The 26953-nt window shown below is 42.8% G+C and overlaps 1 protein-coding gene across 1 annotated transcript in view; it reads right to left on the minus strand.

The window, feature by feature from the left end:
* Positions 1 to 26953, minus strand: part of LOC120936696 — a 353988-nt gene that overhangs the window by 86409 nt on the left and 240626 nt on the right. Inside the window, exon 4 of the mRNA XM_040349249.1 lies at positions 19282 to 19487. Coding sequence (XP_040205183.1) covers positions 19282 to 19487 — 206 coding nt within the window. The remainder of the gene's footprint in view (positions 1 to 19281; positions 19488 to 26953) is intronic.

Raw genomic sequence — 26953 nt, forward strand, 5'->3', positions numbered from 1 at the left:
GATCAACTTGGGTACAACCAGCCTGCCGTGTTCACGTGCGATTATCACCAGTGGCTGCTATAGTTTCTCCCAGCGGGGACAGCTTCCCCCACCCGCTCCCTTTGGGAAAAGATAATCACTCTGCAGGAGGGATCCCCATGTTAACACTGTCTGCCTATGGCCTGCCTGAGTCTACTTATCCATTTAGTACAACCCTCTCCAGGCAATGCTACTGTCGTAGTGTGTCTTTGTTGCTCCTCCATAGATATAGTGTGTATCCGGCTTAAAGGGTCACTAAAGGAAAACATTTTTTTTTTTTAAATAACAAACATGTTATACTTACCTCCACTGTGCAGTTCGTTTTGTACAGAGGGCCCTCGATCCATGTCTTCTGGGGTCCCTCGGCGGCTGTCTCTGGTCCTCCCTACAATTAGAAACCACAGTCATGCGAGAGCTCACATGGTGGTCACTAATTGCGGGCGCGCTCCCGTGATACAGCGAGTGGCCATAGCCGATCACTGTATCACTCGGCCCCACCCCTCGGTGCGTCGCATCACTGGATGTGATTGAGAGCAGCGCCAGCCAATGGCTGTGCTGCTCTCAATCCATCCGCTCTAGCCAATCAGCGGCCAGGCTGAGCGGCGAAGAGGATATCGGGATCGCGCGGAACTTTCGAGGGGTCAGGTAAGTTTAACGGGGGCTCGGGGGTGGGGGGGCGGCAGCAGCAGATGTTTTTTCACCTTAATGCATAGATTGCATTAAGGTGAAAACTCCTTTAAGGGTGACTCCTGTGGGGTCGAACGGGAAAAAACTGTTAGCTCTGGTCAGAGCCACTGTACTAACCATGTTAGGTTAGTTCAGCAATCTTGCCCGCTAAGCTGTTGTGTTCTGACAGGGGGACGGCCCCTCTCACCAGAACACTCCAATCAGTGCTACCTGCCATTTGCTGAGAGCGCTGATTGGGAGTCAGTCGGATGCAAGTTTTCCAGCATGCGCGTCCGACAGAAGCCCGGCTGACATTTTTTTTTAACCGGCCATTGTCTACTGACATTTAGTCCGTGTGTACCTGGCTTAAGACAGAAAGTGTTTTATTGGCTAGATCACCAGGTGAAAATAAATGATAAGCTAAAAACAAAAACTTAAGCAGCAACAACTTCCAAGGATCAGTAATCTGCAATATAATATGTTTTTAAGTTTAAATATAGTTTACGAATTAGGTTTAGGGACTAGGTTAACCACTAGAGTACCGGGCCATCGTCAAATGACGGCTCCACGGTTACTCTGAAAATTCAACAGGACGTCATTTGGCGTCCTGTATTCTTGCGGCCACTGGGGGGCGCGCGAGCGCGCCGGCGGCCGCGCGCGCGCGCCCGGCGCGTCCCCGAGATGCCGATGCGCGTGCCTGGCGGTCGCGATGTCCGCCAGGGACTCGCGATCGGCGGCTACAGGGACAAGACGTGGAGCTCTGTGTGTAAACACAGAGCTCCACGTCCTGTCAGGGGAGAGAGGAGACCGATCTGTGTCCCTTGTACATAGGGACACAGCATCGGTCACCTCCCCCAGTCACCCCCCTTTCCCCACAGTTAGAACACAATTTAGGGATACATATTAACCCCTCCCTCACCCCCTAGTGTTAACCCCTTCAATGCCAGTCACATTTATACAGTAATTAGTGCATATTTATCGCATTAATCGCTGTATAAATGTGAATGGCGCCAAAAACGTGTCAAAAGTGTCCGATGTGTTCGCCGCAATGACACGGTGACAGTAAAAAAATCGCAAATCGCCGCCAATACTAGTAAAAAAATTAATAAAATAAAAATGCCATAAATCTATCAGCTATTTTGTAAACGCTATAACTTTTGCGCAAACCAATCAATATATGATCATTGCGATTTTTTTTTACCAAAAATATGTAGAAGAATACATATCGGCCTAAACTGAGGAAAAAAAACGTTTTTTTTTTTTTTAAATTGTGATATTTATTAAATAAAAAAGTAAAAAATAGTGTTTTTTTTTTAAATTGTCACTCTTCTTTTGTTTATAGCGCAAAAAATAAAAACCGCAGAGGTGATCAAATACCACCAAAAGAAAGCTCTATTTGTGGGAACAAAATGATAAAAAAATTGTTTGGGTACAGTGTAGCACGACCGCGCAATTGTCATTCAAAGTGCGACAGTGCTGAAAGCTGAAAATTGGCTTGGGCAGGAAGGGGCGTAAGTGCCCAGTATGGAAGTGGTTAAGGCATGGGCTCACATTAAGAGTTGAGTTTAGGGAAAAACCAAGGGGACCTAGGGAACCCACGCATTCCCGAACTACCCCAAGATTTGTTCCAATGGTGGTGTAAAGTAAAATAGATTTCAGATCAAGTTATGATAATTTAATTTTATAGTCTAAAACTGTCAAACATAAATTTACTAAAAACAAACATACTTCCAGGAGAGAGTGAGTGCCGATTCACACAGGGGCAACACAACTTCCAGCGCGACTTTGAGAGACGACTTCATCACGACTTGGAGCGACTTACAACGCGACTTCAAGTCACCTCCAGAACAGGTGACTTTGCCAGTGGCCAATCAAACAATAATTAGCTCTGTGGGAGGGAGGGGTTTGCCTGAGAAAATTATTTTCTCTTCCTGTAAAGTTGCTTCAGTTAAGACAGTGATCCGACTTTGGAGGCAACTTCTATTGAAATCTATGGGTACAAGTTGCCTACAAATTGCCTACAAGTTGCCTTGAAGTAGTACAGGAACCTTTTCTGAAGTCAAAGCGACTTTAGTAGTGTACATTCAGGCCCCATACTCACGACCAAACATGTTTGCTGAAACTGGCCCGCGGACCAGTTTCAGCATACATGTTTGGTCGTGTGTAGTTACGAGCGTACAGAATTTCACCGTACATTTGCCCGCCGGGCCGTTTTTCAGCAGACATTTATTTCCAAACTTGTTTTAAAACCGTCCGCTCAAATCCTGTCCGAACGTACATGTTTGGTGGTGAGTACACAAAACCAACGTACAAAAACCCCGCGCATGCTCAGACTAAATGAGGCCACGGGAGCGCTCGTTCAGGTAAAACTCACGTTTCTTTGGGATATGGCACATTCGTCAATAGAAAGATTAATTCTAGCAATAGAACACTGAAGCAAAACACACAATAACCAATGCTTGATGCCGTCGTTTTCTTCATTCTTCTCTTGCTATAACTAATCAGTTATTTAGCTCATGTTATTTCAACTGAGTTGTTCCATACTCAAAAGTGACATTTGTTAGCTGTGATGTAGTAAGATTTTTGCAAACTTTTATTGGCCCGACGTATCATATTTTTAGTGGTCCTCCACATTTCAATTTTTTTGCTTTTAATGTTTAATGGTTATCTTTCCCACTTTCTTTAGGTGTTTATAGTTATGTCACCATTTAGAATATTTTAATAGGAAATAGTTTTGATTTAGCTTTTGTTTGTATATTTAACATGATTTTGTTGAAGGTTGTTTAAATTGTCTACCATGTTGGCACACCAAATGACCCCCCCCCCCCCCCACATGAGTTAGTGAATATTTTAGATTAATCATTTTATTTATTTGTAATGTTTGATGCCTAAAATAATACCCACAGTATTACAAACAATAGGCACGTTTTTCAAATCAACAAAAAGGCTTTTATTTGAGCAAATTATAAAAAGGATCAAAAACAGAATGGCAGCACTTGAACAGCTAGCAACATACATGCAAACTTGCATTTCAAACATGGTGAAGGATAAACTAGCCAACCTCAGGAAGCACACAAAATAAAATCTGAAGCAGCAGCACATAACCAAAGCAACCCAAGCTGTGGTAGTCCAAACAAGATGCCATTTGTGGGGGATCAAATGGAAGGCAGGGCATCAACGTCTCCTCTTCCTTGCAACCTTCCTTCCAGGCTGCCTTCCAGCGGGTCTTCCCTGGGCCCTTGCAGGTGGGGATGATGTGGCAGCAGGAGAATGGTGTTCAGCAAGCCGGGCCGGGTCACATAGCCCAGTGTCTGGGGTCAGCAGCTCCCTCTGCATCCACCAAAGGGCCTGGTTGATCACGCCCTTTGCCAGTTGCCTCTGCTCCTCCGTGCCTTGATTCAGGTCATGTGCCACGGAGGCACTGTAGGCCTCAGTGGGGTTGAGGGGGGCCCTCATGATGGCACTCGCCTCCTGAATCATTTTCAGGCTGGCTTCCTCCACTGCCCCCAATTTCTTCTTACGGCCTGGTGGCCTAATATAAAGTGGAGGAGCCTGGCTGGTGGTGGTTGTCCTGGGGAGCTGCTGAACGCCACTGGGCCCGGCCTCCTCCTGGCTGCCACTGACCCCTTCGGCCTGGCTGTCAGTGAGGAGAGGATCTGCCACCTCCTGGCTGGTCTCTTCTTCCTGTGTAAAAAAAAGGGACATGTTGTAATATATTTAGGAATATACTCACTCACATTTTCATGCTTGAATCTTATTTTTTGCCTTGAATTTAAACTTGAAAACAGACTCACCCTCTGACCCCTGCAGTTGTCATCCCTGACACCTATTTGTTTGCCCACGATTTTAGATTTTTACTTCCCAGCTTGTATTTTATTAACCAATATCAAGTCAAGAATCAAACAATAATTAATATTATTACATAAATAGTTATGAAACTACTATACCTCATCATCGTAGAGGCGCAGATCTGCCTCTCTGTCAGCCAGGCCCTCTTCATCCGACTCTGCAGGGCTGTGGTGATCTGGGGAAGTCCCGCTGGGAGGTAGCGTGGAGGAAAGGTTGGGATTCAGACTCGACATTGATGGCCTGCCTTCCAGTTGATCCCGCAAAAATGACATCTGGTTGTAATACCACAGCTTGGGTTCCTTTGGTGGTCTTGCTGCTGCTCCAGATCTTAGCTGCTTTTGGTGAGCTTTGTACGCTCTCCTATATGTGCCCCTGAGGTTGGCAAGTTTATCCTTCACCATGTTGGCACTGCATTCTGGCACCCATGTCCTCATGTATGCTGCTAGCTGTTCAAGTGCTGCCGCTCGTACGTCCTTATTGTGGTAATGGTCCTGCTTTGAATCCCACAGGATGGGCATTTCCCGAAATTTATCCAGCAAATGCTGGATAATGTCTTGGCTCTGCAGGAGATCCATTGTGAATTTATTTTTTTATTTTTTTTATTCTAGATAGAAAAAATGAAAAGAAACCAAAAACACAATTAAAAAAAGCCTCAGCATTTACATTGATAGAATATGTTGTTAAAAAAGTAGTACCTATATAGAAATACAAACACAGTGTCTCTTGTTTTGAAAATGCTGGCCAGCTCTGCCCCATTGGTTGGTTTTAGCTAACATTTTTTTTTAACATGCCGCCCCTTTGGTTACATTGCAGGAAATAATATAAATCTACAACCATACACAATTCTTACAAATGACAGCATTCATCAAGGCACTATTGCATGTGTAGATATCCTGCCCCTCAGCATTGATTACATGAAAGAAACTTCCTAATGACCTCTGTCCAACCAACACAGAACAATACTTGGCCTGATCTGAATACACCCTACATAATTACTAATGAGTCACAGCATTTTTGATCTCTCTATTTTGTGATGTCTACAAAAGCATTTGGGTATGAAAATCACATTCTGGTATCCAAGAGACATAATAGCTTAATAAAACTGTGCAACCAACAGACCAAACCCCCATCCCATTGCTCTACATTTTAGAGCCCGCTGCTGATCCCATGTTTAAATTTCTTACCTGCCTCTCTCACAATCCTCGTTTCTTCCGCTCGCTGAATTAACACGTAACCTACGTAATCACGTCAAGCGCCTTTTATCCACTCCGCGTATGTATGAAACGCCGCCCTCGTCACCTTTGCCATGCCCCTAATCAATTGAAAAAGTAAATATGGCGTTAACTGTGTAGGTTCTGGAATCGCGCGAATATTCTCCGCGTAACCTACGTCAATACGTTGTTGGCATTCGCGACACTCCGCATATGCAATAATCCCCGCCCTCATCTCCGCCCCTGACGGGACATTTCCTCGTTTCCACGCCCCTAATCTCTGTGGGAAGGAAAGATGGCGATGTCACACGAGCGGGCACGGAGCTCTCATGGCGCAAGTGAAGGGACAGAGGCTGGACCGTCCCGATCCAGGCCTAAAAGATATAAAGCCACTAATATGGCGTTCGAAGAAATGGTGGAGTTGGTTTACATCATGAGGAGGAAGGATTATGATGGTGAATGTGGGCCCTACAAAACACCGAACCGTAGGAAGTCACACATAATGGACAAGGTGGCAAGGAGAATGAGGAGAATGTTTGGTGTCACCAGGTCAAAGGAGCAACTACGGAAGCGTTGGTCCGATTTAAAATTGAGGGAGCCACATCACATGAAGAAGATCCTCAAAATTCTGCGTAAAAGTAAGTCCATATTATTTAAGGGGGGGGGGAATGTCTGCAATAATGTGTTGACATGTATTTTTTCACATCTGCCTCCTTGGCCTGCTTTTACTTTTGAACACGTGTAGATACTGTATTGTGTTTATGTCAAATAACAACCTTAAACAAATTTTGTGAAATAGTAAACACGCGTAATATGACATTGTTTAGCAAAAATGTGACGTTACTCCAGGAACAACACACCTGGACATGGCTGACTGGCCCCAAACTTGGTTTTCCAACATTGTTGAATAGCAAAATCACAGAAATTAAATTGAGTGAATGTGACAGGCAAACAAGATTCATTCTCCAAAATGCAAATAAAGCTGATGTTTTAACATCTTGAAATGCAAAGCACCTGTGTCTCAAAAATCAAAGTATATTTATTTGGAGGGTCGACGAGAATTAATGTTTTGGGGGGACATCCATTTGTGTCACTTCTTTGCAAAAAAGGGGCAGGATCAGAGCTTGGCCTAGAACTACGCCAAAAATGGAGGATTGCTGAAAGAATAAACAACCAAAAATCATCATAAATGTATCGTCTATGCAATGTGTGCGATTTATGATATCCAATATCAGTGTGCTGATGAGTATACCTTTTGTTTTTTATTATTTCTTATAGGGGAAAGAAGACGCCAGCAATTGGAGGAGGCAGAGAGGGCCAGACACCCGGAAAATCAAACACCTCCACATGTTGAGCAGGAGGAGGCTGGGGAAGGAAGAGAGGAGGATGTGGAAGGAGAAGAGGATGTGGAAGGAGAAGAGGATGTGGAAGGAGAAGAGGATGTGGAAGGAGAAGAGGATGTGGAAGGAGAAGAGGATGTGGAAGGAGAAGAGGAAGGAAGAAAGGAGGAAGGAAGAGAGGAGGAAGAAGTTATTTTGGACTTAGAATTTATATCAGATGAAGGGCAAGTGGCGGAAGAACAATTTGGCAAATTGCAAGAAGGTGGATTGATGGATGAAGGAGGAGTCGAAGATGATGGGGAGGTGGTGGAAGAAGGAGGAGTGATAGAAGATGATGGGGAGGTGGTGGAAGAAGGAGGAGTGATAGAAGATGAAGAAATTGGGGATGTGGAAATTATCAGGCCATCAGGTCAGTGTCACCCCTATATTAATAGGGCCAAACATATGCAGATAGGCTGGAAATTATTTACATATTTTGAATGCCAATTTGTTTCTTTTTAGGGGATCAAGATGGAGTAGCACATTTTTCACGTGCAAGTGCTTCTATCATTATACAGCAACTAATGGAGTGCAGCACGGAAATGGACATTATGCAGGAAAGGATGCTAGTCATGGAGCAGAATGTGCGAAATGTCATTTCAGAGTGTAGCACGGAAATGGAGAACATGCGACAAAGGATGCTAGTCATCAACCAAAATTACAAAAATATCATGGACATGATGGGCCGTGTCAAAGACTGAACCACAGAATCCCATCCCCCGCCCATCCCCCGCCCACAAAACCCTTTTTAATTTTTGTACTTTATAATACGCCAAAATTTCTAAATGCACACACAGTGTGCCAATATGTGCTAGCTGCCATCACAGACTATCTATTGTCTGTGCTTTGTGGGTACAAACCCCTCCTCGATCCTCAAGTAGTTGAGAGGAAGGGTTTGCTCCCACAAAACACAGACATTGATCACCCATGATGTCAGATAGCACATGTGGCCATTTGTCTGTTTAACCAATGACATTTGGCGAGTTTTCACTGAATGTGTGCATTTAGAAATTTTGGCGTGTTCCAGTGTGAAAGCACACCATCCATATGACTGACTGCTGTTCATTTTTTAAATTTTTGTTTGGTGTTGATCTTTTTTGGTTTGTAAATGTTTCCATTTTCAGATCACAAAACGAACAATAAATCTCACCTAAAGAAAGAAGTTAACTAATTTTTGTAAAAAAAAAAAAATGTTTTGTGTTGTGTTAAAATCTTGTTAAAAAAATTAGACACAAACAAATGACAAGCCCAAAAATTCTTGCGTATAGTTTCAGTGAAATTATTCTTACATTGTGTTTCGATCATTATTATTGATAATCACTGTCAATAAAGACAAAAAAATAAATAATTAAAAGCCAATATTTTGTCTCAAGAATTTGCAGGAAATGTTTTCTGCCTAAAAATACACATTTCTTGTTAAAAAATGACTAAAATAAAAAAAAAAAAATGAGACATCAAAAGCAGAAAAAAGAGTGGCTTCTTATTTCTAGACTGAATACCCAGTTAGTAGATGAGTGAATAATGTGCAAATGTGGTTAGTTAATACATCTGAGTAAGTAAATCTGGCACTAGAAGTGCACTATTTTTGGAGATAACCTGGAAGACAGAAAAATAGAGAAAAAGCAGTAATGACAAACAACTGTATAAAGTCCAATGGTCTAATTATTTATTAGTTGTGAGAATATTCCTTTCTTTGGGGGCCGAATTAGAAAGAAATATGATCTGGCATAGCAATGGCCCCCCGACCCATGAAGTACTCAACATATTTGTCGCGTACCTCACGAGCAGATTGGGGGGCCAAGCCAGCGCGACCAGTGTCCAGGCCAGGAATGTTCTCTGAGGGTAGTCCTGCCTCAGAGCCCATGGAGGCTAGGTACGTCTGGGAGTGCCTGCGTAGAAAATTGTGCAAAATGCAGCAGGCAAATATAACGGTGTTCAATTTATATTCCGCCAAATGTATCGATGTCAGGAACAGGCGGAACCGGTTGCTGAGGATCCCAAAGGCATTCTCGACTACCCTCCGAGCCCTGGACAACCGAAAATTGAACACACTCCTCTCTGAGGTGAGGGTCCTCTGGGGAAAAGGCCGCATTAGGTGAGGTCCAAGGCCAAAAGCCTCGTCCGCTAGGAACACAAACGGAAGTCCTTCCACATTATCTTCATCTGGTGGCAATGCCAGACCACCAGTTTGGAGACGATCATAGAAATCAGTCCGTGCGAACACTCCCCCATCTGACATCCGGCCGTTCTTCCCCACGTCCACATATAGAAACTCATACTGTGCCGACACCACCGCCATCAACACGATACTATGATAACCCTTGTAATTATAATAGTAGGACCCCGAGTGGGGTGGGGGCACAATGCGGACGTGTTTCCCATCTATTGCTCCACCGCAGTTAGGAAAATCCCACCGCTCGGCAAATTGGGAAGCCACAGACTGCCATTCCTGTGGTGTGGAGGGTAGCTGTGGGGACAAACAAAAAAAGAGATTTAGTACTTTGGCACATAAACATTGCAAACATAATCATACAAGCATCCTTGTGCAACTTTACATTTTTTAAATAGCATTTGCAAATTATGAAGGGAGAATTTCGGGGCACAAATATATAGGGCCAATTAATTAATAAGAGACTCCACAGCCCTCTGATGGGGACAAAAACACTTTGAAGGGGGGGTGGGGGGTGTTTAAACTGTTTTTAGAAAACCAAAAAAATAAAAAAATAGTGGCATGGTGGGGGTTGGCCCGAAGATAGCATGCTGGACAGGTTAATATTGGGTAAGATCAAAATATGCAGGTAGGCCAAAATAAAAAGAACATGTAAAAGCTGATATCAACATGCATAGTGAGAAAAGGGAACGTTAGTTAAACACACAGCATATCTGGGAAATAAAATAAAAAATTAGTTTGCCACATTATTAAAGACACATTGTGAGGTTAAAATGAGGAAACTTACCTTCATATACTCCTCGTGCATAACTTTAATGATGGCAGCACACGTGTCCGGTATGATGACCCCAAGCGCCTGCGGAGAGATGCCTGTTGAGAACTTGAGGTCCTGCAGGCTCCTCCCAGTCGCCAGGTACCGCAACGTGGCAATAAGCCTCTGCTCGGCCGTGATGGCTTGGCGCATCACAGTGTCCTGCCTCGTGATATAGGGGGACAGAAGATCCAGCAGACTGTTGAATACGGGGTCCGTCATGCGGAGAAAATTCCTATAGTCATTAGGATTATTCTCCTGGATTTCCCTAAGCAGAGGCATATGTGAGAACTGGTCACGCTGGCGCAACCAATTCTTGGTCCAGAAACGCCTCCGCCCCCTGTTTCTGGCCAAAGTACTGGAATAATGAACATATCCAGCAGCCATCCCATAAACAGCACCAACTCGCGAAAATTGACGCTGCTGCTCCATCATGGCTTCAAACCGGCCGGCTGGTCAGTCAAGAACACACTCCAACAGAAAGCACAATCAAATCCAGTGGTACCTGCAAAGAACGCACGACACACAGATACGAACGCACAGTACGAATCTGCTAAGCAGAACGAACTGCACGCCTGTACCCGAATGCCAACTACGTACCCACAAGCACACGCACTGAACGAGAAAATACTACCTGCTAAAGCCTGGAGACCGAGAAGCGCGAATCAGCTCTAACCAAACCTTCACTAACACGAGCAAAGCCGTAACTAGCAAAAGCGGAACAGAGGGCGTCGCCATTGACTTTGGCCTTTCCCTTTATAGTGACGTCAAACGTGGATTACGTGCACGCGTTCAGGTCCGCAGGGAAATATCGTCCGCTGGTGTGTACAAGCCAGCGGGCCAAATGAAAAAACAGCCTTGTACGCCGGAAACAGCCCGTCGGACATTTCGAACGGACATGTTTGCTCGTGAGTACTCGGCCTAAGACGTCCCTCATTCACTTCAATGGAATTTCTCATGTCGCGCGACTTGGGGCGACACAAGTCGGATCCCATGTCGCTGTAGTGTGAACCGGCACTTACAGAGTGTTTTCTGGCATGCATATGTGAGCCACATACAATTTTCATACAGAGGGTATTAACCAGACATATATACTTTACCTTTTTATTTGCTATCTGTGTATCATTAGATAAACTACCCTCTACTTTCTGTCCCACAGACGCAAAAATACTCTAAGTTAGTGGAAACCGTCAAACCTGAGAGGAATTAGACAGTTGTTCCCACCAGAACATTTTCCCTCACCTCTTGTTCTGAGGGACTACTCTAAGGCCCCATACAGACGACCGAACATGTCTGTTTCAGCAGACATGTTCGGTCGTCTGTACAGCCGAGCAGACAGGATTCCACCGTACATTTGCCCGCCGGGCCTTTTTCGAGCGGGCAAATATTTCTAAACATGTTTAGAAACATGCACGCTGGAATCCTGTTCGTCGGACATGTTCAGTCGTCTGTACAGACCTACCGTACATGTCAGAGCGGCCGCCATCCCTCGCATGCGTCGAATGACTTCGACGCATGCGTGGAAGCATTGAAGTGCCAGGGCCGCGCACGTCGCCGCGTCATCGTCGCGGCGCGGCCTCGTCGCCGCGTATCGAGTACGCGTGGATTTCTGTATGATGGTGAGTACAGCCATCATGCAGAAATCTCCGGGCAGACATGTACGCTGAAAACGGTCCTCCTGACCGGTTTCATCGTACATGTTTGCTCGTCTGTACGGGGCCTAATATTTAGCATTTCTCTCACTTTTTTTTCCTGCGACAGTTGTCACCACCAGTACAAAAAAAAGGGGCAAATCTCCCAAAAGGGGACATAGAAAGCAATCTGAACATAAATTCTAACACTTTCCCACTCTATCCAAGTCCAAAAATGGTTTTGCCTAGAGATATACTTCAAGCTAAACACTTAAAATAGCCTGACAAAAATCAGTACTACAGTTGTGTTTCAATGACAGCTACTGTATATACAACACAATTAGTATATGTCAAAATTAACAGCTTTGCAAGTACAATTGCTAACAACCAGCATTTACCAGCAATATCATATTTATTATATATTTCATATAATATATATAATATTATTATTCATATACCAGTATACTCAATAAGGTTGGTACTTTGCACTTTCGCTTAATGAATGAGGCAACGTTCTGCTGTCTTCCATAATCCAATCATATGCAAGATTTTTTTTTTTCTTGCTTGTGATTGGGTTTTCATTATAAAGTGATTGTTTACCACATTCCCTAAGCTAAGGGAAATTAATCTTGCAAAGTGAACAGCCTTTAGTAAATCAAGCCCAATGTGTAAGCAAGATGATACTAATGTGCCTAATGGCTTTAAGATGCCCCCTGTATCACTTACCTTAGAATGTTGATTCCATGGAGCACCTCCATAGTTGGCAAGCACACCTCTCAATGGCTGATGCATAATCCTACTTCTAACTACATGAACCAAGGAGTTAATTATCCTTCACATGCCAGGCTCTAATATTATTTTTCCCTCCATTGTAAAAATAAAAATCCTAGCGCCAGTGGTAGTTGTCCTCATACAAGGTAGAGATAGATACATAAATAGATAGATATTGTTTGAATTACAGATTTTAAATTCTAATTAATTAGAATTAATGAGTGCAAGCTGGAAGTATGTAGCTTACTCTGTGGCAGAGAGGACTCCTGTAGAGACAGCCAAGTGCACCTCTAGCATGCCCAGTATGTTTTTTTCTTTAAAAGAAATGCTGATTGCGGTGAAGCCTTGAGATGTGGCAGCTAAGCAAAAACATTGGATGATAGTTCTTTAGTTGGAAACCTTATTCTACAAAATAATGCCGAAGTAAGCACTATCTGTATACCACTAGAATGTGCAACTGCGCATATTTGAAACAATGAAACATATAGGACAAGGTCTACAGAACAGATGCTTTCTGTCTATCCTACAAATTTTTATAAATTTTTGCCATGGCATTCTTCTGCAAGGAGTATTAAACCCAAAAGCAAACTTTTGTTATATTGCAGCTTACCAATTTTTAGATGTGATGACTGTATTTGTTTCCTTTTTAGGCTTTCTTTTTTTTAATTTTCATCTGGTGACCCAGCCAGCAAGTCTGCTGTTTTTCAAAAGATCCAGCTCTCCAGCAGAATGTATCAGTTTATACATGCAAAACCTTTATCTCAAAAGATAAAATACTGCCTGCTGTAACTGATTATAATGTGTGAGCTGGAGTATGGCTTTCTATTTCTTAGTATATCTAAATCCGGTAATACATTTAACACTCTCCTCCCTCCAGACTAACAATGCTGCTGTCTGCTGTGCCTCCTATGTTCATTCCTCCAGAGTTGTGTCTCAATAATACAGAAAATGCGTTACTGGCCAGTTAACAAGGTGAAAACAGAGAGAAAAAAAGCCAAAGAAAAGAAAATAGATGCAGCCACCACATTTAATGACCGGTAAGCTGCAATATAATATATTTTTGGCTTGGGGGTTTAATACCTCTCAGTTTTGCTCCTAAACATACTAGTAGAATAATTCACTTGCACTCAAACTGGCCCTACTGGTTTGTCTGTAAGTGGTAGTAATATTGGACTCTAAGAACACGGGGGAGTAAGGGGGGGGGGCTCACCATAACCTTACCTGGATGCATCATACCTCATGCATCTTTCTTTACCATCCCATTTCCATCTTATTGCTTCTTTTTTGAATCAGGTAATATTTATTAAAAATTTTTGCAAAAATTTACAAAGCAGAGAAAAGACTCTACAGCAGACTCTACTGTAGAGTCTCTTCTCTGCTTTGTACATTTTTGAAAAAAGCTTTAATAAATATTACCTGCTGAAAAAAAAAGAAGCAATAAGATGGAAATGGGATGGTAAAGAAAAAAAATAGAAAGAAAGCTACGGTAATAGTTTCTATGGTAAAGCTATGGTAAATCTTTCTTTTTTGCTCTCCTCATTAGATATCGTTAGATATACTGTGTCCACTGTACAATATGTTTATCCCTTATCCAATATATGCCCAGCCATATGGGTGCTATAAGACCTCATTGTTTACTGTCACAATGCTTCCATGTTGGTGTGTATGTAACCCTGCTATTTTGGTTGTTCCAAAGTGGAACAACCAAAATAGCAGGGTTGCGTACACTGTGGTACACACGAAAACATGGAAGCATTGTGGCAGTAAACAATGAGGACAGCAGTATTTGCACTGTAAACCTTTTTTATTTATATAAAGTGTGGGTTAACTTAAACTTTATTGCTATACTGTGGTTCCTGTAGGCTTTGCGTGCGTGCGGGACAGGGGGGGTTGTGGGGTTGGGGGGCCTCCATGTCCATTTTGCTTGGGGCCCCCAAATTCCTTCAAACGGCCCTGACCACAAGTTCCATCTACAGTAATACTGCTACATACAGACTTCTAGTTTAAAGACTGCAAGTGTGCTGATCAGCGCTCGTAGTTCATTTACATTTTCTACAGCGCTGAAACTGACAGGCCGTACAGAGGTATGGGCACAGTGCTGTAGGCAGTGTCTGGAGGAGCCTGATTCACTGATCATGGGTGAAATTTTCTGCAGGCACCTGTGAAAAAATAATTAATGCAACATTTTTTATCTGCAAATATATGTGCATTTATTAAAAATACAACTTTTGTTTTCAAACTGGCATGCACATCCACCTAAGTTTGTTTATTGAAAAAGCTAAATAAAAAACATTAAAAAGGATCTTCGGCCTTTTTACAAAAAAATACTGTAGCTGCTGAGTTTTAATACAAGAACATTGCCGTCCTCACCGGGCTGGTTCTTTGCTGGTCTTCAGATCTCTGGCAAGTTTAGTGTGGGAAGCTGGCTGTAACTCCTTGCAGCATTACAGCCGGCTTCCCACTGCACATGTGTAGGCTGCACTGTACTATGCGAATGCTCCCACAGCCTTATGGGACCTGTGACATGTCCTAAGAAGTTGCAGGCAGGGGACGAACTTCCAGTGGAATCGCCTAAGCCAGTGATGACAAACCCTGGCACGCCTGATGTTTTGGAACTATATTTCCCATGATGCTCAACTACACTACAGAGTGTATGAGCATCATGGAAGATGTAGTTCCAAAACATCTGGGATGCCAAGGTTTGCCATCACTTGCCTAGGCTATCAGACCGGAAGTGGGAAAGGGTACCTACCAAAACTAGGTAATCGCTCCACACCCCCAACAAAATGTCCAAAATTGTTAGACAAGGGGGAGGGGGGACACAAAGCAGAACTTCCCACTTAGAATGAAGTATTACTTTAAGTATAACGACGAAAAGATACAAACACCTAGTGATGTAATATTTAAATAGTCTTACTTCGAAATACAGGAAAGTGTGAATACTTTATGTATCTTAACCCAATATTTATTTTCCATTATATGACCTTTCATTAGATAACTGGACAGGCTCATATCTCCTTCCTATATAACTGCTGAGGATGTTCATGTAGGTAAACAAAATCATATGTGGGTGGGACTTATTGTATATATACAGTAGCTTTGAATATTATTTTAGTAGTAGCATTATTTTTTCCTATGCCTTCTATTCCTGACTTATGTCATATATAAAATTACTAAATTAAGCTTTTATGATGTAGCTTCTCTGAAATACTTATGATCACACTTTTTTACCAAATTTTTCCTAAGCAAATTTACACGCCCAAGAATACCCAAAAACCAAAAGACAAGGACAGAAAAATATTTTTAACCACCTTAGTGTTTTTAGTACTTGCCTGGTAATAATAGAATATAATTGGGTTTACAAAAAAAATCATAAAGACATACTAAAATGTTAAAGCGGAGTTCCGAACAACAATTGGCATTTTTTAAATGTATGTCCTTTCATCATGCGTTTTTATAATATAAATCCGGTCACTTACTATTTTACAATCCGCCGCCGATCCGCATAGATATTCCAAAAAGGTTGTTTATAAAACTATGTCTACACCGTTGTCATTTTGCTTGTGGCATTGTGAAGCCTACAAGCACTTGCTTCCTGGAAGTCTTGGATGGGGAGTGATAATTGGACAGCGCACTGCATCCTGGGAAATGATGACACACATTTCCCAGGAGCATTATAGGGAGATGATGTCAGAATCCTAGGTGATTTCAAAGGCAGATTTCTTGGGACCGCATAGCAACAGGCATTTCCAATTTTTTTTTTATTTTTTTACTTTTTTAGGTCTAATGAGCACAATAATGAAAAAAAAAATTTGGGATGGAAACTCCACTTTAATACAAAATGTAGCCACAACATCAAGTCAATCCTTGTATTAAAGAGTTAAATAACAGCAATCCTATAAAAGAACACAGAACTAGCAAGAAGCTCTCTGAAAAGATTACAGATACAGAAATTGATGTAATATAAATCCCCTCCTCCCACTGTGATCAGAATTACTATGCGTGCTTCGTGTTTTCCATCAAACATCTAGGTTTTCAGAATATCTGAGTTGCATTCAAGAGAATTCTAAAGTTGTCAGTCACAAAAACTTCTGAAGCTTGAGAACTTTCCATTGAAGAATTTTTTTTCTTTATAACATTTTCATTTTCTTTCTCTTGAAGTTTATGTCGGTTTGGGCCATTTAGGACAACTTTACTGGGTGGCATGACCATAAAATGGAGAACAAAGGGAAGCGTAATGACAAACTTTCATGTCTCTCGTTCATCTGGAAGAGTATGGTTTGGGTTCCCTCTTGGAAAACGTCCATCTCCCTTGAAAAACCCCTTCTGAAACTCCGTCATGCTCTTAAAAGGTTTCCAATATTAAAGTAGCTTCATCACGTTGATTGCTAGTTGGTTAGAAAAGTAATCACGTAGTTCGCTGTCTACATCTGCTATTGATGATATAGATTGCTTTACGTATGCATTAAAATCAGATGACATAGTTTGTCTGAAAGCCGATTAAGTTATGGAAGCTACATAAAAAGTTCATATTTTATTTAGTTGTTGCTAGAAAATAGTAAAAACACATGTCATCTTAAAGGAGATACGCATTTGACATTTGTCAAGTGTCATTTAATGACACATGTCAAATTATGAAATATGAGAGGCTATCTATTTGGCTTGTCTTAACTTTGGCTGCATGTTGCATGAGATATGTACATGCATAAAAGTCCTCCTCTCCTTATGTTAATTTCATAGTTTATATTTACCTGTCACATAGATGCCCTAACTAATAAGTCTTGAAATGTAAGAAAAGTCAAAACTTAGGGCCAAATCCTCAAAAGAGATACGACGGAGTAACTGCTGTTACTCCGTCGTATCCCTGGTCCTAACTATGGAACTGATCCACAGAATCAGTTTTCCATAGTTAGGGAGAAGATCCGGCATGTGTAATTGAATTACACTGCCGGATCTTAGGATGCAGTACCGCATCCGCCGCTGGGGGCATTTCGTGTCGAAATGCCGCCTCGGGTATGCAAATTAGCACTTACGGAGATCCACAAAGCTTTTCTGCTTCGTTTTTTCTCCGTAAGTATTAAGTTGCATACGCAAAATTAGGGCTGCTTTTACATGGTGTAAAGTTAGTACACCATGTAAAAGCAGACCCTTCTGTCTAGCGACGCATTTTTTTTTTCGAATTTTAATTTTTTTTTTTGCGCCGTATTTTTTTTTTTCCCGACGCAACTTTATTGACCCGTCACAATCCACAAAGCCCGGCGTAACGTAATTTCGCGCTATGCACGTCGGGAAAATGACGTCACGAGCATGCACAGTACGGCCGGCGCGGGAGCGCGCCTCATTTAGATGGGAATCGCCCCCATGAAATGAGGAACGCCTTGCGCCGGCGGAATTTAAGTTACACGCCCAGAAATTTCTAGGTAAGTGCTTTGTGGATCGTGCACTTAGGTAGAAATTTTAAGGCAGTGTAACTTAAATTAGAAATTCGCCGTTACGCCGGGTCTTTGTGGATTTGGCCCTTAGTTTTTTTTGGTTTTGGGTAAATATTGTAGGGTATTCAACCATTTTATTAATTATGGTGACCGTTGCTTTTAGTACAGAAAGTGATGCAAAATTCACCTTTTTTGAGTTGTTGAGCTGTTACAGGAACAGGAGCTCAGAAAAAAATCTTCCCATATGGAAACCTGTTATGACCAGAACTGTCTAATGCCCTGTACACACGATCGGACCTTTGTCCGACCAAATTCACATCGGAATAATAAATGTCCACCAAAAATATATAAAAAAACATTTTTTCCCTCAGTTTAGGCCGATACGTATTATTCTATATATGTTTGTTAAAAAAAAATTGCAACAAGCGTTTATTGATTGGTTTGCGCAAAAGTTATAGCGTCTACAAAATAGGGGATAGTTTTATGGCATTTTTATCAATATTTTTTTTTTTTTTACTAGTAATGGCGGCGATCAGCGATTTTTATCGTGACTGCGACATTATGGCCGACACATAGGACACTTTTGACAAATTTTTGGGACCATTGTCATTTTTACAGCGCTATAAAAATGCACTGTTACTGTTAAAATGACACTGGCAGTGAAGGGGTTACCCACTAGGTGGCGCTGAAGGGGTTAAGTGTGCCTAGGGATGTATTCTAACTGTAGGGGGGATGGGCTATGTGTGACAAGACAGTGATCACCACTTCCGATGGGGAAATGCTTGTTTACATAAGCATTTCACCCTTCTTCCTCACCGTGACACGATCGTCGGTATGCCCTCGGACGCGGTCGGAGTCACAACGCTTGCGGCGACGTGTGCGCATCCACGTTGCCGCTTCTTAAAGGGGACGTATATATACGTCCTTGTGCCTACCCGTGCCATTCTGCCGACGTATATCTGCGTGCGGCGGTCGGCATGTGGTTAAATATGTGATAAATATTGCCAATTACTTTGCATCTAGGTCTGTAATGTTGTCTTTAGGCTGGCCATAAATAGATGGAGAAAACGGTTTTAAATGTATATATATTTTAAATAGACCTTCTTATGCCAGCAAGGTGTGATGCATTGGGGGGGGGGGGGGGGGTTGAGTACCATATAGTTCAACCGATAGTTTTTTTTTTTTTTTTTTTTAAATGTGCTTAATTGTTAATTGTTTTTTAATAGGTCTTTTCACAGTATGCTTATCATTTGCTCTATAATAAAATAAACCTTGAATGTTAACAAAATGTGAATGACATCAAACTATTAGCTTATCAGCATTGCTTGTGGTTTTTGCTGTACCTTGATCGTGTTGGCCTGCCAAACAGGACAGTGTAAGTAGTAACCTGTGGTTTTCGATCGATGGAGGGGTCACTCAAGGATGACTCAGACACAGTGGCCATCAGATATCTGTGTGATTGTGCTTGTCTGCAGAATAGCTCTTCCTCTCTCCCAGCTTTTGATGCCTTCGGGCTGTAGAGTGAGGACTGACCTGACAGCTGTTCATCCTGTGGGAGTCATATAAGATACACATGAATCTCTCTAGCTCTATGCTTTTACAACATTTTATCTGAAAGATGAACAATAAAAGTTATATATTTCTGGTGTTACAATGGGAAAAAATATACTTTAAGATAGCAAAGCAAAATGTCCACCCCACAGGCTATGGGGAAAGCCAAATATTGCCAAAGGCTAACTCAAAGAGGTACCCGCACAAACACTAAAGTCATGTTATTCTAAACACAAACTTATAGCATCTGTTTTACATGAAGATTGTATTCAGATGGCAATCCAGATATCTCAGTGTAAAGATCAGGCTTTTTTTTTTTTTGCTGTCCACATCAATTGTATTAAACCCAGTCTTACATTTACAGGCAAGAACAAAACAAAAGCAAAACAAAATCTATTTTAGAAATTTCTAGCAAAGAATGTCATCTAAACAGTTACACAAAACACATGCAAGGAAAAAAAATCATAGAAACAGCACTGATAAAAAGAGATGAAGAAAAAAAAAAAAAAAACAATAGTCTGATGTAAATTACAGCTAAAAAAATAATGTTTTCAGAGTTTGGGAAATGGTTGAAAATTATAAATGACCTTTTAAATTCAGCCAATTAACACAGAAAAGCCAGAATATGAATCATGCGTTGAAAAAAAGAGTTGTAACTTCTATTTGAAGGCTTACCAATAACAATAAACATTGCTTTGTAAAAAAATAAAAATGTTATTCTAGGCAAATGGTGATAATTCATCTTCTGTAAGAAAAACTGAGCTAATTGAAACAAACTTTGTAGCCTCTATTAATGCCATTTGTATATATGCCACTAGTTATAAAATGACGTTGAGAGCCGACGCTGTTCTCAACAACACCACAGTTTCCCAGTTTTATGTACTTTTTAATTTCCTCTGTGGAAAATCTGTTCTTCATAAAAAAAGGACTGCTAAAGAAAATGTGGAAAAAGTTGATTCATTCCATATTTACATTCCTGCTAGTACCTGGAAATGAACCAGTTAGAGCTGAGAGCCAGACCAGGAATGGTATCAGGGCTCATCTTCCTATAGGCAATGCGGACCAGACAGGAACACTAGATGTGTGAGGAAGTTAACATGCACATATGCTACATCAAATCAAATTTAGCATTCACATCTAAACACTGAACACCTAGAGATAGCATGTACACGTGCTTCAATATCAGGCGTATAAAAAAAGAAACAATCCACCAATGCCACATCTATCTGTCTATCTATCTTTCCAGATACTGTATCTATGTTAAAATTATTCTTTAACCACTTCAGCCCCGGAGGATTTGGCTGCCAAATGACCGGGCCATTTTCTGCTATTCGACTCTGAGTCGCTTTAACTGAAAATTGCGCAGTCGTGCGACGTGGCTCGCAAACAAGATTGACGTCCTTTTTTTCCCACACAAATAGAGCTTTTTTTGGTGGTAATTGATCACCTCTGCGGTTTTAATTTTTTTCGCTATAAACAAAAAAAGAGCTATAATAAATATCCCCCAAAAAATATAAAAAAAAATGTTTTCCTCAGTTTAGGCTGATATGTATTCTACATATTGTTGGTAAAAAAAATCGCAATAAGCGTATATTGATTGGTTTGCACAAAAGTTATAGCGTCTACAAAATATGGAATAGTTTTATGGCTTTTTTATAAATATTTTTTTTTTAATAGTTATGGTGGCGATCTGCGATTTTTATCGCATCGGACACTTTTGACGCCATTTTGGGACCATTGTCATATATACAGCGATCAGTGCTATAAAAATGCACTGATTACTGTGTAAGGCCTCATTCACACGACGGACCGTTCGGGTCCGCCTGTCAGTTTTGACGGCGGACCTGAACGGCCACTCTATGCAAACCTATGGAACGTCGGATGTCAGCGGAGAAATGTCCGCTGACATCTGACCCTATCCGATCCGCTAAAAACAGACGTATAGGTGGGCACGTCCCCATCCGTCCATGCGGATCGGGTAAAATCTGATGAAAACGGACATGCTGTCCGTTTTCATCAGATCGCTCCATAGGAGACAGCGGTGCCCGACAAGCCCCTCCCCGCTCAGTGAGCAGAGAGGAGCATGTCATCCGTCGGCTCAGTGAAGATCTGCGGACTGATCTCTCGCTGAGCTGGCGGGAGCAGGCAGACTCCGTAGGAACAGAGTCCGCCTCGTGTGAATGGGGCCTAAATGACACTGGCAAATACTGAAGCTGCTGACTTTTAATATTAGGACACTTACCTGTCCTGGAGTCCAGCGGCGTCGGCAGCAGATGACGAGCGATCGCTGCTGCCCCCACCGCCATCCTCGGTGAGGGAACCAGGAAGTGAAGCATTGCGGCTTCACTGCCCGGTTCCCTACGGCGCATGCGCGAGTCACGATGTGCCGTGTTCACTGGTCCGTGCTGTGTTCTGGGAGTCGTGTGTTTCCCAGAACACAATGGGGGGGACGGGAAGTGACGCACTACCCGCAGGTCCCGGCAGAGTGCACTCCCGAAAGTGGGTGCAAATACCTGTCATAGACAGGTATCTGCACCCCCTCCCCCCCTGAAAGGTGCCAACTGTGACACCGGAGGGGGGATGGTTCCGATGAGCGGAAGTTCCACTTTAGGGTGGAGCTCCGCTTTAAGGTGGCATTTTTTCCATTTTCATTTTCCCATGCAGGGCCCCCGTTGAGCCCCACCAGAGCCATTCTTTTATGCAGGCTACTGACCAATGTGTGGATACTGTCTATACGAACACAGACAAGTGAAGCGATTAACAGTGAATCCTGTTTTTTTTTAATAGTATTTATTTAAAATGGGCAAATAATAATATATATATATTTTGCCGATGTGACAGTGCTAACGGGGGTGCATCTCAGCGCAGGCAGGGCCCTTAGATCTGCAAAATTTTCTGAATGACCATGCACTTTGCTGGCACAGTCACTTAGACATGTAGTCCTAATGAATGTATTCTGCTAAACTGAAGTTCCGGGAAGCAGTGCACAGGAAGAGGGAGGTTGCAGTTACATAATGGCAGAAAATAAATTTTTATGAATGGTTTATGAGGACATTTTTACCATACTGTAATAAGCAAATGATTACTGATGTGTTGGTGTTTAAACAAAAGAGGATTTAGTACTACTTAAATTGAACTTTCCAAAACACAGCTGCAATGTTTTCTAGATAGCATTACTAGCTAACTGATTACACTTGTTTCCTGGAATTTTCTTTAAAGTGACAGCCATCATTAGTAATTTAGCATTAAAATCTGTATTCTGAACACTGGAGCTCAAGGGTTCCTTAAAGGCTGTATGTAAGAAGGTCTCTGCTTTTTAAATGATTTTGTAAATGATTTTTGAATGCAACCCTCTTCAAAGGAGTGCTTTCAGCAAAGATTAAAAATGCTGTTGAAATGCTTTGTAACGCATACTAGTGGAACGCAATTTACTTCAGGGTAATGTTTTAAGTTAAGATTTAAAAATGCTGTGTGTACAAGACCTAAAGCAATAAGCAATAATGCTTATTCCATTCACATTACTAAATATAAATGGTTACCTATGATGAAAAGCACTTAAAATAACATTTGTACAGTGTACCGTAATTAGAGGGAAAAAAATCTAAACATTTTAGATATGAACAATTCTTACAATTGGGGAGGATTATTAAAAGAATATTTTTTATAGTTGGGGTAGGACCATTGCGTGTACTTGGTGCTGCCGTCTCTTGGGATACTTACATTAAATCGCCGAGTATGGCCAGTGGTTCTATGCATCATCAGTGATAGTTGCCTGTACTTGGAAGAGGTAGCCAGATGAGAAAGACCTAGGTGGCTGTGCAGGACCTGCTGTATGGCACCCAAACAGAGGATCATAGCTGGATTATCTGTGGGGGTGAGCATGTGTTTTGAAGAGAGCACAACACTACGGGTTGGAGGGAAAAAAAACACGTGTGGGGGTAGATGAGTATCTCTTTAACCTTAATATTAAAAATATTATATATTGCAGCTTACAATCCTTAAATCTGTTGGCTGCATTTGTTTTCTTTTTTAGGACTAAGTACCGTACATTTTCTGCAAGTACCTATTGATCTTGTCAGTAATCTTATGTCCTTCCCATACACTAGAATTTCAAAGAAATGTAGGCTTTCCCAGCTAGCTTCTGTGAACTACAAAGCAGTGCCCTTTCGTGTAATGGAGAGTAGTATTCAGGGGGTGCTTCTATCAACTGACAGGGCATAGCCATGCCAGGCTCAGCAAGGATCCTCACAAGTATGTTGCAATAAACTGGGTTGCCTGATTGACGACTGGCTTCACTTTTCATTACATAGCCAGAACTAGACATCCCAGCTCCTTTTCCAGCCTGGAATGAGCACTGGAGGAGCAGAGCAGAGAGTGGTGACTGACAATCACTTTTCTGCACTTCTAGCAGACTCAGCGGTGACTGATTACTAGTGGGCAGCTTTGCTGGCAATTGCTTTCCATCAGGATGGATTATAAAAAGTGGTAATTTGGTATCCACTATATTCCACTGAGATCCTTTCATTGGTTGCCAGTAAAAGACAGAATCACTTTCAAGGCACTCTGCCTAATACATAAGTGCATTCAAGGAAACGCCCCCCAATATCTATGCGAAAAAATAAAAGCCCATAACCCCAATCGCATTCTGCGATCCACCAATCAAAACCTACTCCAAATACCCAAAGCCAGATACAAGTCCAAAGGAGATCGAAGATTTGCAGTCCAGGGACCTCGGCTGTGGAATGCACTACCAACCACCATCCGACTGGAGTCGGACCACTTGGCCTTCAGGAGAAAGATTAAAACCCATCTCTTCTGAGGTCAAGGGGTTCCTTACCCATGAAATGGATACAGCGCCCAGAGGCGATTCAGTTCGCATGTGCTGCGCTTTACAAGTTTCTCACTCATTACCAAAAGTATTGGGATGTCTGCTTTTACAAGCACGTGAATTTTAATGGCATCCCAGTCTTAGGCCCAGATTTACAAAGCACTTACGCCGGCGTATAACAAGTTACGCCAACGTAAGTGCAAATGTGCGCCGTCGTATCTGTGCGCCAGACTCACAAACTAATATGAGCCTAAAAACAGGCTACACCCCGCCGACGTATCTTGCTTACGCCTGCGTAGGGTGGGCCTACATTTAGTCTGGGAGCATGGTGCCGCTCCCATTGATTAGCCATTCACACATGCAAATGAGGGAAATACGGCGAATCACGAACGTGCGTGTGCCCGGCGCATGCTACGCGAGATGCGCGTAAGTTGTACGTCCAGGGTATAGTTATTCCCCATAACGGAGGTGCAACCCAGCAACAGACATGCTCAGGTCTGCACCAGGGAACACAAGCCGGCGTATTGTGCGTTGGACGTGTGTCTGGCTGGGTGTACGTTATGTTCACGGTGTACGCAGTGATCCGGCGTAGCTTAGGCAGTTGTGCTGGCATGGTTATGAGCAGACGCAGGGGGGTGTGTCCACATCACGGCGCATGAGCAGTTCGTGATACGTACCTGTCTGGCGCTCGGCCCATCATTTGCATGGGGTCACGCCTACTTACACCTACGCCGGAGTACGCCTTCGAAACCCACGCCACGCTGGCTCAGCGTTGGGAGCACTGGCTTGCTGAATGCAATGCTTGCCTCTCTGCGCTGCGTTGGCGTAGCGTACAGTGTTTGCTCTATGGCGGCGTAATGTGCGCCTTGCTTTCTGTGAATCTGGGCCATAGTCTATAGGGTTCAATATTAAGTTGGCCCACCCTTTGCAGCTATAACCGCTTCAACTCTTCTTGGAAGGCTGTCCACAAGGTTTAGGAGTTTGTCTATGGGAATATGTGACCATTCTTCCAGAAGCGCATTTGTGAGGTTAAACACTGCTGTGGACAATAAGGCCTGGCTCGCAAACTCTGCTCTAATTCATCACAAAGATGTTTTTGTCCAGATCAGTGCCTGACCTCACAAATGCGCTTCTGAAAAAATGGTCAAACATTCCTAAACCTTGTGGACAGCCTTCCCAAAAGAGTTTAAGTTATTAGAGCTGCAAAGGGTGGGCCAACTCAATATTGAACCGTATGGACTAAGATTGGGATGCCATTAAAGTTCATATGCGTGTAAAGGCAGGTGCAGTGGTGGAACTACCAGGGTCACAGCAGTCACACTTCGACTAGGCACTGGCGTTCTGCCGCTGTGGGGGGCCCCAAGACCTGCCATCTCCCCCTGCACCTCTGGCTGTCAGTTTAGTATGCAGGTGGGTGGGGGCAATCACAGCTCCGTGGTGCCAGCGGGATCTTCCTGGGGCTAGTTGTTCTCTTCCCGAGTGTATTAAGTGGAGAGGGGAGGGGCCTCTGACCTGGGCATTTATCGGCAAGAGTGTACAAGCATAGCGACTCACTTGTACACTAAAGAGTGAAGCTGATACATGCCCGGGTCAGAGGCCCCACCCCTCTCCACTGTATACACTCAGGAAGATAACTACTAACCCCAAGGAGATCACTCAGGCACCACAGAGCTGCCCATTGCCCCCTCCCCCCACTGCATACAAACTGCAACATCTAATCTAAGGTGCAGGTGGGATGCTGCCCATAGACCATTAACATTCGGGTGAGTGACCATGGGGTAAAAGGGGTGGGTATAGAGATGGGGGTTAGAGGTGCAAAGCAGAGACCAGCCAGGTACACAGGGAACCACTGGAAGGGGGACCCTAAAGTAAGGAAGAGGTTTTCTGGGGACCTTGATGTAAGGCAGGGGCTCTCTGGGGACCTTGATGTAAGGACGGGGCTCTCTGGGGACCCTGATGTAATGAGGGGAACTCTCTGGGGACCCTGATTTAAAAAAGGGGCTCTCTGGGGGTCCTGATGTAAGTAGGGAGGCTCTCTGGGGACCCTGATGTAAGGAAGGGGCTCTCTTGGAACCCTGATGTAATGAGGGGGGCTGTCTGGGGACGGGTAAGAAAGGGGCTCTCTGGGGACCCTGATGTAAGGAAGGGGCTCTCTGGGGAACAAGATGTAAGAAGGGGCTCTCTGGGGACCCTGATGTAAGGAGGGGCTCTCTGGGGACCCATGTCTTTTGTAGACCTAGCAATGCCCCTTCATGGTTTCTTGCACCAAGGCCCTAATGATTCTAGTTTCAGGGGTCCCAATACTTTTGGTAATATAGTGTATATTGATGATTGATATTTTCAAGAAATAATTTGTCACAAAGATTTAGAATTTATTAAAAACTAAGAGTTAGAAGTAATGGTAATAAGTTGACAACATCTCCAGTAGCAGTGTGACAACAGCAACACAACATAACTTGGCTTATGTTTAACTAAAATGATCAGAGCTAACAGTGGTAACAATGAATAAAATCACAGTCTTGAGTGCAGTGCACATGTCCCGATGAAGACACTTAGCAAAGCCTGACCACAGCATGCCATTGTTCTGATCTAAGTGAGAGAAATTCTAAAATATACTCACTGTGTTGATACAAACA

Source organism: Rana temporaria, chromosome 4, assembly GCF_905171775.1.
Source record: "Rana temporaria chromosome 4, aRanTem1.1, whole genome shotgun sequence".
Taxonomy (NCBI): domain Eukaryota; kingdom Metazoa; phylum Chordata; class Amphibia; order Anura; family Ranidae; genus Rana; species Rana temporaria.